We start from the raw sequence: 13,335 nt of genomic DNA on the forward strand, positions 1-13,335 counted from the left end.
AGACGACCATATGTTCGGCAATATTTTTGGTGTGGATAATATGTAGGGATACCCCAGACAGTGTATTAAATAGTGTTTTCTCATCCCTCACTAGTTTTTTTGATTTTCTTCTCCTTATTTATATCATGTTTTGGGAATTGCTAACAAGGCCTCAAAAGCGTGGTCCACCATATTTGAATCACAGATTCACCAGGAAGCCTGGTGGTTGTGCTCTCCAGTTCCCCACACCATGGGTGCCTTCATTCTCCCTTCCAATTGTCTTGATATTGTATTGCATAAGCACTTGCTCTTGAAGTATGTATTTGTATGTATTTGGGAATTTGTATAGAGCATATCCATGAAAGGAACCGGGCAAAGAAAATGGTATTTGGGCACAGATGATTAATAAGCAGGGAAAAATAACCGACAAAGCTACTGTTTGAAGTAAAAAGATGGGTTTTCAATTTTTTCCTGAACTCCAGCAAGGATTTGACTTCATGGAGTTCATGTGGTAGGGCATTCCACGCTATAGGCCCTGCATGAGAAAAGCGTCTGTCACCCCAGGTAACACCGTCTGAGTGAGGGAACACCAACGGTTTTTGCTTAAATGAACGCAAAGAGAGTTCAGGTTCATAAACCGAGATTTTTAACACCAGGTATCTCAGGGCTATCCCTAGGATGCACCTAAATCAGGCAGAGGGTTTTGAATACCACCCTTTGTTGTACAGGCAGCCAGTGAAGATCTCTCTGAGGTTGCGAGATTTTCTCCCTGCCAAGACACTCACATAACGGCAGAGTTCTGTGCAACCTGTAGGCGCTGAATTTGTTTCTTCGGAACACCCACGACCGGTGCATTACAGTAGCCGGGCCTTAAATTTACTAAGGCACCGACCACCATGGGACAATCTTTAGGCGATATCAATTGTAGTAATGGTTTTAGCAATCTGAGGTGATAATATACAGATTTAACTGTATCATTAATCTGTTGGTTACAACTAAGGTCTGCTTGCCAAGTACAACCAAAGTTTTTAACTTTTGAGGCAAATGATGTCAGGGCCTCAAAGAGGATACCTGTGACAAGGTTGTTGTCAGTTTTTTACAAACAGGATGATCTCAGTTTTGTTTGGATTGAGCTTGAGCATATTAGCAACCATCCAGCTCTTAATTGTACTGGCACAGGCCAACTCTCTGTATGGCTTGCATAGGTTCAGTTAGCTGTACATAGATCTGTGTATCATTTGCGTAGGAGTGGTAAAATAATCCAAACTCAGCAAAGATTTCCAACAGAGGGTGAATATAAATATTAGAGTAGTGGTGACAATGATGAGCCCTGGGGAGGCTCCATATCTGACTGCCAGGAAATCTGAAATAAAGGTCCCCAACTTAACCTGTTGAAAAAGATCATTTAAAAAGGAGGTAAACCATTGCATGGAGGCATTTGAGTCCTGGGCTGTGGCAGAAGGGCTTGAGATAAGTATCTCAAAATCAACAGTATCCAAGGCAGCCGAGAAGTCCAGCATAACTAACATGCTGATGTCACCCTCATTGGCTGCCCTTAAGATGTCATCCCAGACTGACAATAACCATCTTGGTCCCATGACCCGGTCCAAAGACAGATTGATACAAATCAGAATACCATGTTCCTCCAAATGAGCCTGTAATTGGATTGTAACAATCTTCTCCAAGATCTTGGCCAACCAGTGTAGACCTGCAATAGTACCCTAGTTTGAATAGACCTTGGAATACATTGAAATACCTTGGAAGTCTGCTTAGCACTCCACTGCAGGTATTCCATAGCCTTGGGCCACAGCCATAGGGGTAGCCTGCTTCAGTTACAGGTTCATTGTGGGAATACAAAGCGAACGCCCAGTTTGATTTCCATATACCTTCAAGTGTTACTTTTTTCTGTTTTCTGAGTGCCATGCGGCTGTTCCCCTCCTTGCTGGGCCGCACTGAACGGGTGCCACTTTGCCAGCCACACAGCAAATACTATACTGGGTATCTGGGTAGGTTGGCTGTGGGGTCCGGTGTTACTGCAGAAATGGGAGAAGGGTGGAATCTGAGTTTGCCCCATGTAACCCTTCCAAAGGTCATCTTTCATTGCAGGCAGTTTCCACTAGCCCGCCGAGACTCAAAGTTCCACTGTCTCCCTCTGAAACCTCCTCCAGAGGATCACTTGTGTGCCTATCGCATGGCTATGTAATTATCATCCACATTTTAGTCACCCAGCAGTAGAGCTGGTCGTTTTTGTTGCAAGAAATGGCATTGCAAAACTTAGTTTTCCTACAAGGTTCATATGGTAAGTTTGGGTTTGTACTTTGAGTAGACGTGCGCTTGAGCTATGAATATGCTAATAGGACTACTTTCTTGCTATGTATTAATCATACAGATTACAGAAATTGCATTGTGGTTCTTTTAACTTGGAAGAGAGTCGATTCTACTATATATGCAGTTGCCACAGATCTAATAATGGTACTGGTATGTTCATAGTGCAAGTCCCTCACCTGTGCAATTGTATTTGTGTGGGGGTTGTATTACAGTAGCCGGGACTTTCCTTCTCTTCCTCTTACTTCACTTATACCTTTTGCTAATCTCCAACCTCCTTGGGAAGCTAAACATATATTTTGTCGAACTACCAGGTAGCCAATCAAGGTACTACCAAGTAGCCAACCATTATTTGGACTGAAACTGAGGACCTTAATTTTGTGTGGTTAATGCACAGCCCATTAGCTTTGATATATGTATCTAGAGCCACCAATTAGTGTTGGAGCCCAAAAGGGGTGTCATCCAGTAAAACTGAACCGTTGGCATATGCCAACTAGCTGACCAGAGTGTTTCTGTGTTTAGGCGAAAAATACCTTATCTGTCTTAGTCTCTCCAATGTCAGCTACAACAATATTAAAAAGAAAAGGTGCAAGTGAGCAACTTTGTCGAAGGCCTCCGTCATTTGAAATTGGTTTAGGCAGAGGACCCTCAGTGTTAAGCCTAATTTGTACCTTTGTGTCATTCTGGAAATGTGGTAGAATGGTGAAGTATGTTAAAGGACATCCCCTAATCTGAAGTTTCCTCCAGCAAAGAGATCAATTGACTGTTCAAAGGCCATAGTCAGATCTGTAAAGACCTGGTTAATTGGTTATTTTTTGATAATTGTTCTAGTTTGCGGGAGAGACAGAATGAGCTCATTAAGGGAGGTTCCCAAGTACCTTTCAAATCCTGATTGATTAATATCATGGATCATCCCATCGGTTTCCCAGTTTTCCGGATGTTTTAAGAGGATAAATGAAAAATTCTTGTTAGATGCATCCAGCAAGTCTATAGGGCGATAGTTCTTAGTGAGTGCCCTATTTCGTTTTTGAAAATGGGAACAAGGTGGGAGAGTTTCTAGGATGCTGGAGTAGTTTAACAGGACATTTCCGATCAAATTAAGATTTTAAGATTTGAAGGTTTTGATATTTTGGACCACAGCTCAGGATGACTCCTCATGCTGATATTAGACAGGGCATCGGGTCCAGGAGCTTGTGACGGTTCACTTTTTTAAATTAGTTGATAAATACTGTTAACATCAAAATCCAAAACTCTACTACTTTGGAAGTATCTAGATCAGCCTAAAGTTGCAAGGGTTTAGCATACGTCGCATAATAGTGTTTGGTCCAGTCCTCATCTGCAACTGGACTCAACAGCCTATATGCCTCAGTCAAACAAGAGTGGTTTCCAAAAGGCTGCTATATTGTTGGAAGATAAACTAAGCAGCTTTCCACTGTAGAATACAATCTTTATAGCTTCTTAACCAATTTTTATAGCACAGTTTCAACTTAGCCGCTTCATGCTTAGCACTGGCAATTGAAGCCGTGGTCAGTAATTTAAGATTCCGTCTTAATTCCTGCTTTTTGTCACTGTTATTAATGTCAGTCAATTTTATGCTTGTATTTAGACCCAAAAACAGAAATCGACAACAACAAAAAACCCACAAAATTCTCAAGTGAGAAAGCATAATCAAAATCCTGATTAGGCCACCCCAACGTTATGGAGAGTAATCTTTCATTATAGATTGAAGCAAAATGGTTGTTCCCGTGTTATTTTCGACCCAAGACGTGTTAACAGTCAAGGGAGAAGAAATTGGGTCAGTGGTGACCTTCCAGTCTGCCAATAGTGGTAAATGGTTGCTGGCCTAGTACTTAAGCACATTGAACCTGGAGCAATTCTCAAGAGTCAGTAGCGAACATGTAATCTATGAGTGATTATTAGTTTACCTGACTCCAGGAGAACTGTGATGGAATAGCTCCCTGGATGTTACCGTTAAACTGGCAAAGGCCCCAAGAATCCATGAAATTAAGTGAAGCCTGGCCTCTGCAAAAAGATTCTTTAGAGTAATGCAAAGAACAATTTTGTGGGGGGGTCTACTTCCAACTCCACACATGTAGAGTTCAAATCACAAGCAATTAAAACATTTGTTGAACTGCTAATCTATTGCCGTCTATATAAAATGGATAATATACTACTCAAAAAGATGTCTGGCGAGGTGTACAAGTTGTTCCAGTAAACATTAATCAAAGAATATGGTTTGTTTTAGACTTTTTCAGGGACCTATTTAATTTCTATAACTTGCATATAGGGGGTTCAATTAGCCAGCTAGATGGGGATACCCCCATAACATTCCTCACTGCTATTAGGAGACCGCCATACAGTCTCTCTAATGGGCCGGATTAAGTATGGTGGTAAAACCATCAAGAAAAGTCAGCTTCCTTAACCAGGAATACCAGTATATCAAAGGTACCTAAATCTAAGAAGTTTTCATTAAAAAACGTGCATGAATGCTCACAAGGCCTAGTAGGACCACCCCGTTCCCGTTCATCAGTTTATGCTATCTACCTTTGTTCTCATGTTCACTCCCCTTTTTCCATCTGGGTGCTTTGAAACACAACTTCTTGATGTATAAGCGCCTTACATAATAAAATAAAAAGATGGGTGTAACCACAGGTGTTCCAATATCATATTCTCATGGATTCAGGGCTAAAGACACAGAGTGGCTGGTTCCTTGGAAGGCAGACTGGGCTGCAAGGCAGAGACCAACCAGGACCAATCGCTCATGTCATATCTTTTAGGTACAGTGGTAGAATTTACTTAGAACACCTTCCTTTCATTAACTTCGGCAAAGTCACGATGAATCTTTAAAGGCCTCTTTGGCAACAGCACCTATTCTATTATTTCCTGCGCCCTTTCATGGTGGTGTTTAGGGGATTTGGAATGAGGCTCTGCATTGCTTAACCGCGTCCAGCAGCGTTCAAATCAACACGCCTTACACTTTAAGTCTGAAGTAGTACCAAACCCACTCTGATATTAACAAAAAGCTGAAAACCTACATGTTCCCCCAGCCAATGCAAATCTATCCTCACAGACTCATTACACTCTCATGCCTTATGTTGAATGTTAGGCGCTTCATCAAAACAAACACAAAATACAAATACGATTAAGAGAGTGTGCGTCACCACATGTCTTTGGATCCCCCAGCATAAACAAGCAGGCAGTGAATGTGCCAAGGCATTGAACACTTTGGGCTACAAGCCTTGGGCGGCCATGAGCCCACGGATTCCGCCTTTCTGCTGCTAATTACACAAGTATCTGCCTGACGCCGTCCTCAAAGCAGCTGGACCCATACCTGCCTAACCTCTGGATTTTTCCCAGACACTCAGGAATTTTAACAATTTCTCCGGGTCTCCGGGAAAGACCCCGGAATCTCAGGAATTTTGGTGGGGGACAGCATTCACTAATTGCTTTTTTTGTTTTGTTATGCTTGCAGGACTGCACTGCCATTGACTCCCTGCATGAGTTTGGCTTTGTCTCTGCAGCAATGACTTGTAACGCTTTCAGCACATTGACAAAAAGAATGCAGGTGAAGCAAAATAACACACGTTTATTTAGCTTCACCTTCATTCTTTTTTGACGACTTTCAATGCGAACACGCATTTATTTTGCTTTCGTTCTTTTTGCCCAGGTTAGGGTGGGCTCAGCCCCATTGAACCACAGCCATCGGGTTTGCAGTCTGGACAACTCAACAGGGTTGGGTTGGCCCCTCTGCCTTTCGGCCCGTGGCCGGGTCGAAATCGTCCCTGGGGACTGGGGGCCGGTTTCTAGCCATGCCTGGGCCAGTTTGGAAGAAAACGAAATAATTTTTTTTTTCTAATTTTTTTTTCAAAAAGCCTTTCATCCTTCTTAGGTCGATAAATGAGTACCAACACAGGTTGGGTGATATTGTATGCATATTTGTTCTATAAAAAAGAGCTTAAGCGTAAGTGCTATACAATAACATTATCATTTGGCCTTGGACGTCTGCTTGGATTCACAGTAATTTAGTGTACTTAGGAACAATGCTATTTGATGCCACTTCCTGTTTTGTCAAGAGGTGAAAGGTTGTGCTTCATCTCTTCCAGTGATGTCATCAGAGGGCAAGGGTCGTGAGGTGAGGGGTGGGCCACTTTTTTTGAGGCAAGGGGTGGGCCACTTTTTTTTGGCTGACCGGGCCTATTTCTTGTCCCAGTCCGACCCTGCAACTCACCACTGCACAACATAACTTGATGAAAAACAACTAAGGTGAAATGTCCAATTTCGGTACTGCAAAATTCAGGGAAAACCTTTGTATTGGTTCTTGGAGTTTACCTGTGCACATTTTAATGTGTTGATTTTATGGAAAGCGAATGCCTTTTTGTCCTATGCAATTTGGGTGCTTGTGAAAAGGCAATTTAATAATGTAAGTGATTTCAATCCGGCACACACCCAAGTCAAGCCCAGCATGTAGTGCACAATTGAAACCCTTATTTATTTTTATCTATAAATTCAATATTCTGAACGATATACCACTCGTATCACACCCGTCTCCTGGAACCCCCCCGATCACACTGAACCAGGAATCAGGCTAGTTTGCAAAGGTAAATATTTATTTATGTATTTAGAAATATAATTAAAATATATTTTAATAGGTAAACAACAATCACCAACAGGGTGACAGAACACTGAATGATATCTTTAATACACTAGGAATCAGCAATGAGCACAACAACAAATGCAGCACTTTGAATACTTTGGGTTTGATTTGGAACAGATAGCTCTTTGGTTAGAGGTTCCCCCTGCAACACTCCTCAACCCACCAATAGGCAATGTAAATAGATGGGAGGAGAGTGCAGGTCTTCAGGAATAGCACCAATCAAACAGAATATCACTCCACCTTACTCCTTCAAAAACTAGAGAAAAAAAGAATTGACTTTTCAGCTGTGAAAATGGCTTTGAAATTGTCTTTGGCATTGACTGAGCAAAAACACCAAATGTGGTCAAAAATACTTAAATTGTTATAAATTCCTATGGGAGCCGCTTTGAACAGTTGCAAACAATCACACGCAATGATTTAGTCAGAAGAAAACTTTTAAAATCTCAAAGTCCAATTGGGAAATGAAGTTAATTCATAAGTGTGAAATTTCTCAGAACTTCAATTCCCGGCAAACTTTTCCTTGCGCTATATTCGCGATAATGGGAGAATTGCACTGTTTGGGTTCTATGGATAGCTAAGGATATTGGGTACAAATAGGAGTTGAAATTTCGTTTCCATCATAACTGAGGGAGTTATATAGGTTTTATTGAGTCGTTTTTGCAAAATAGGCGTGAGAATAGAAAACAGAAATGCACTTCGAAAATGAAAGATGGTTTTGATTACACTATATTATGACTATGAAACCGAGGATGCCACACACAAATCTCCACAGTTACCTGGCCAGCATAACCCTTCACGTGGTGGATACTCAATTTCTTTCTGGGATTCACTTTGGTTACTCAAAATCAGTAATGACTTATGATTTTATAAAACAAATGAGAGAAAATCAGCACAAGAAAGGTTCTGACAATACTAGGATTCTGGATTTACAGATAGGATGGTTTGAGATTGGGTTGAGAAAATGCAAATATTCTATGGGTCACTTTTCTTTTTATTAATACTCACAGAATAAGTTATTAAATTGGACCGTCAGTTCTGGTCATGGATTGTATCTGGTCTAGGAAGAACAGCACATCAGGCATGGTACTGCATCAGCTATGCCGGTCACCAGATTTGCACAGGATCTGTCCTTCTTATTTGTGGATATTTCAATCAGCTGGATAGCGAGTTCCTCAGGCAAGCCTTGTAGTTGATAGCCAGAGTATTTCAGGATACTAGTTCAAAAGGCCTTCTCGCACCACAGCGTTTCACTGGGTTACAAGAATAAGTTTGAGGATTTAGGCCTTGCAGAAATCAATAGTTCTTTACAGCTTTGCAAGAGTCTTGGCATCTGGATTTGGAAGGATGTTAAAGCTGGATGTAGAATGCTGGATCAGAGTGTTTCGTCGGAATCAGGAAAGTGAGTGGCTCAGTCAGTCCCTATGTGTTGTCAGCTGTCTCTATTTATCCTTTTAAATGACATTACAAAAAGGGTGTATGTGCCGGTTTAGCTAAGCTGCCCCAGTGAGCTGGGATTGGATCAAAACTTCATCTCCACCTTGCATTTGAGTGATTGGATCAAGGCCGGATGATATCACATTTTATGGTTTGCTTTATGGTGGTTCGAAACCTCCCTTTAGCCACTGGTCTCAAAATCGGATTTCATCCTAAATACATATTTCTACATTGGTCACCTCTACACAAATCACACACAAAGATTCCATATTTTATGTAGCATATGTTCCTCAAAATCCCACAGCTGTGGAATCTTGTTTCAACTTTCTACAGAATTTTGTCCTTTTCGCTATGAACACAATTTCCAAACTTTATGTTAATTTCCACAAATGTGTGTGTTTAATTTAGGGATGCGTGTGAACATTTTCACAATTCTAGGATTAATACATTTCAAATAAAACCACATATATTGCCATTCCTGTCTAGAACATGTCACCCTGTTCTGCCACCTCTTAAAACGTACAGCCAGAAATTAGATTAACAACTCTGTCCTTTTTATATTTTTCACCACTTTGAATCACAAGTTATGAGTCTCTGAAAATTGTTCATTGTTCATGTTTAACAGCAAATGGTACGCCCCTTTTTCTCTCCCTGGTGTCCAGGATCATCCCCCTCCTTGGGGAAGTTCCTTCCAGGAGCCATTTACGACCCTCTCACCTCCGTTTCCTGGGCTGAAGGGTTTACTATTGTTCATTCTCTTTCTGTAGACAAAAGTCTGGGTTAAGCCACTATGATCATCTCCGCGTGAGTTTCAGCTGATATAATTTCCCTCCCCCTGGGAGAAACCTATTTGTCCACTTCCAAAGGGTTGCAGCTCAGTCAAGCTAATTTATTCTTAATTAAAGATCCAGAAAAAAACAAATTTGTTGCATCAAACATAAATACATTACTTTCTTAGCTTTAACTCTCTGGGATAAAAATCAACTGAGATCTGTATTTTTTTTTAGCAAGAATCATTTTTATGTTTGCTAATCCAGCATACTTTTTAGTTTAGATCACTTTGAAGTTTCATCAATAACTCATCTGACAGCTGTCATTCAGGTAGCCCAAGGGACTGCACCCAGATTTTGATAGGGGCTGTCAGTTTAAAGACAATCCAGTTTGTCTGATGAATGTTTTGCTCTTCACATTAGGACTTTGTATGTTCGCAATGCTTCATTAGATTACATGAATTTTAGCGCCAAGCAAGATTTTGAATGTTGAGAAGTGTTGTGTTATAGGCATTTTTGAGTTTTTAGCAACAAAGCAAATGTCATTTATAGGCACATTTTGGAGTTTCATTTGCAAAGCGCTGCTTCTCTCTCTGCACTCTGTTTGCTGGTCATGGAGCCAACTGGCACATTTTCTGCAGGGTGTGCTCTGTTCCACCACACATGCACCATGAGTCGCTGGTTGTGCATCCATCTTTTTGTGTGCTTGAGAACGTGGTATTTGTAGGCTTTTGGAGCGCACAAGAGTTTTGCCGCCATTGTTGCAGTTCCTTTCACCATACTATCAGAGTGATGCTGCATAGCATAGCGGAGTGGGTCAATACATCCCACAATGAAATATGCATATTTCAATTTGAACTGCAAATTTCTGATGTCACATCACATTACAACAGTTTACCTTTTTGACATGTATGCGGAGCCATGTGAAAATGGGTGGAGTTTTGTGACCGTGGGCGGGGCATGAATCTCAGAATTTTGATTATCAAATGTAGGCAGGTATGACTGGACCCCAGAAGGCCGTGTGTACTTCCTCCCCACTCTATGCGCTTCTCCCCTCAGTGCAGACAAGGCAGTACAGGGAGTTGCCCCAGCAACTATTTACTTACCAAAAAAGGTACACGTTTTATAGCAAATATATTTTCACAGAATGTCATTCAGAAAGAAAAGTGTTAAAATAATACATGGAGTCATTTACATTCTAATTTTAAAATGTCGTCTTGTCGCATCTTTACATTGTCTGTAATGAAAAGTTAGGTTCTAGTGAAACATACAGCGAATCCAGAATCTCTTTATGACTGATAACGCGTGTTAGGTGTGCATTGAATGTTTTACAGAAAGCTTGCCTTGCTTGCTCATTGTATATAAAATGGTTCCGCGAAGGAGAAGAGCATGGCCTCCTCTGTACGAGGGTCACTTATGCCATGCTGTGCGCATGCTCAACGCATGCTACATGTGCTCCTAACACAACAGGTTACTAGGAAAGATGGAATATCCAATAGTCTCTGAAATCGAGTGCGCTGTTCTGGTGATTAACAAGCAAACCCAATTTCAGTAATCTAATCTCTGTGATTAAGGCCTTTGAACAAGCCCTTGATGTGTATTCCAATAAAAACGAAAACGGTTTAAAGAATTAACGCGCACATCATGAATAACCACTGTCCTGTTTGATGGTTCCATAATTAAACAAATATTTATAAGTGTCGCAATCTGTAGAGAAGGGCATAGAGGGAGATCTTGAAGAGAGCACATGTCCATCCGTCGCTTTAAGAATCAGTGTTAGCTTCACTGCTGAACGTGATATTAAACAACACTGTGAAAGTCTATGCGTTGGCCTACCACCCATTTTTGGGGGAGCTTTTTCTGTCTGGTGGAACATGTAAAAATTGTTTAACAGAAGCGGCCCTCTGATGCCCAGATCCGGCTCTCTGTGCTGGAATATGTTGGGCACGTGACTGTACTACACAGCAAAATGTCATCCAATTAGGTGGCGCAGAACAATCTTCTCCCTCAGAGCAATGAGTTGCTTGCAACCAAGTCGTTTGTGGATTGGTCTTCATAGGCCAGGAGGATATCTCAGGGACAACGAAGAGCAACACAAGTTCGAATCTCGGCATCCAGCCCTTATCAAAAATAAATAGATGCATTGTTCCTGGATGTAGTATGAACACATACATGTATGTGAAGTGTTTCTAATCGTTCCACTACCTGATCTGCTTTACTGAAAAATACAATGCAAGTAGAAATGTTGTGAATGGACAAGAGATGCGTTTATATGGCTTAAACAAGTTTTCAGATTGTCAATTACTAGCACCTTTAGCTCCTTGTTTCATATGCGTTTTCCAGTGAACAATGTAACGTGGCCTGTTTTCTTTCTTTTTTCTCTAGCGAAATGAAGCAGAAACTTGAAGAAGAAGGAAGCAAATGCTCCATCCTTTGCAAACAGCAGAAATTCAATGAGCATTGCTGCATCCGCTGCTGTGCCCCCTTCACATTCATCATCAATAGCAAACGGCAATGTCTGGACTGCAAGTACAACATCTGCAAGAACTGCAGCGCCTATCAGAAGAAGGACATGGCTTGGATCTGCAATGTATGCCAGCAGACGAGGTAACGTCTCTCTTGGGTCATTCAGACATGGGCACTCCAGTCCAGTTAGGTTATATGGAACAACCAGTTTTTCCAACTGTAAACTTTGATAGTTGGCTGATTTTCCAACCCAAAAATCTTCTCACTTATCATCATTGCATTGATCGTACTTAGTCTGTCTTTTATTTTGTGAGCTGATTGCCATTCCTTAAACAGGAAATGACATCAGAGGAGAAAAGGAAGTCTAGTCTGCATTTCTATTATAGCAGCAGAGATGCACAGCAGCAGTTTTTTTCCCATTAGGTTTCCAAAACATGTTTACGTACGTACACATACTGCCCCACCAGTAGCAGCAGAGTAATCCATCTAGTAACAGTATATCAGTAGTAGTAGGACACGCAGTAGTTGTAGCGGTAGCAATACTAGTTTAGTAGGGGTATAAAAGCTACTACTAATAGTTGTAGTACTACTATTGCCAGTAGGAGTACTTTTACTAATTTTAGTAGTATCATTAGTACAGTAGTCATGTGTCCAGTACTTTCAGTGATACCTCTAACATTAGGAAAAGTAGGGTTCCTACTACTACCAGGAGAGTAAAACTCTTACCAGTAGGAGAAGAAGCAGGAGATTAACACTGCTAACAGCATCAGGATCTCTGATGCTGTTGGCAGTAAAGGTCTGCTGCTACAAAGTAGCAGCACTAGTAATAGTTGGTGCATGGTAGTGGTAGTAATACATTCACTACTACGAATAGTATCCCCCCAGAAGTTTTCCAGTTGTAGGAGTATTGGCAAAGTATTATGTCTGCAAATACAAATAGTAATACTACCAGTATTAATAGATCTATTACTAAAGGTGGTAGTGCTGCTGCTGCCAGCAGTGTTAGTACTGCTACCACTAGTAACCTACTATAACTGATGTAGTGCTACTACTATTGATACTGTTAATAGTCCTCCTGCAGCTACTTGTACCAGTAATTCTATTCTTAATACTTCTTCTGGTTGTAATCGTATTGGTAGTAATACTTTGAAACTAAAAGAACTACTGCTGTTAGTAGTGACACTTATGTTGGCAACACGTTTACTACTATTTCTAGATAGAAGTGAACATTCCTCTGCTGCTGCTGGTATTAGTACTACAACTATTAGTGATAATAGTACAATGAATACTCATACCAATACAACAGGGGGGACAGAATTAAAAAGTTTCTCCACCCCACCCTACCCTAGGTATCGAGCTCTTCGAATGTAAAAGGAAATGCAGCCTTTTTCTTTTCCCCTTTGTTGCAATAATGTTTCTGCAGTTTCACTTACTTTCATCCTGAATAGACTAGGACAGGAAACCCAACTGGACAAAGCAACAGAGCATTCTTCCAGAGTTGTTCTACCACCCAAGCCCAAGTTTTTGGGCTGCCAAGTGGATTCAAAACACATTATTATGTAGTCAATCCAATTTAACGTTGTCCCTTGACTCCAAGTATCAAAAAAACTAGGTCTCGAGGAACCATGAATCACCTGAATTCCTGATGACTAGACACACAAACTTTTGTGAAGTTTGTCCAAAGTTTGAAATAAGTCTTAAAAGTGG

General features: G+C 41.0%; 1 protein-coding gene across 5 annotated transcripts in view; it reads left to right on the forward strand.

Annotated features, from left to right (window-relative positions):
* The window catches only part of MYRIP (myosin VIIA and Rab interacting protein), a 2,049,246-nt gene that overhangs the window by 649,144 nt on the left and 1,386,767 nt on the right, over window positions 1-13,335 (forward strand). For all 5 annotated transcript variants that reach the window (XM_069648262.1, XM_069648265.1, XM_069648266.1 and 2 more), the window contains exon 3: window positions 11,548-11,769. In XM_069648262.1, the coding sequence (XP_069504363.1) occupies window positions 11,548-11,769 (222 nt within the window). The remainder of the gene's footprint in view (window positions 1-11,547; window positions 11,770-13,335) is intronic.

This window comes from Ambystoma mexicanum, chromosome 2q (assembly GCF_040938575.1).
Source record: "Ambystoma mexicanum isolate Mex_15411 chromosome 2q, UKY_AmexF1_1, whole genome shotgun sequence".
Classification (NCBI taxonomy): Eukaryota; Metazoa; Chordata; class Amphibia; order Caudata; family Ambystomatidae; genus Ambystoma; species Ambystoma mexicanum.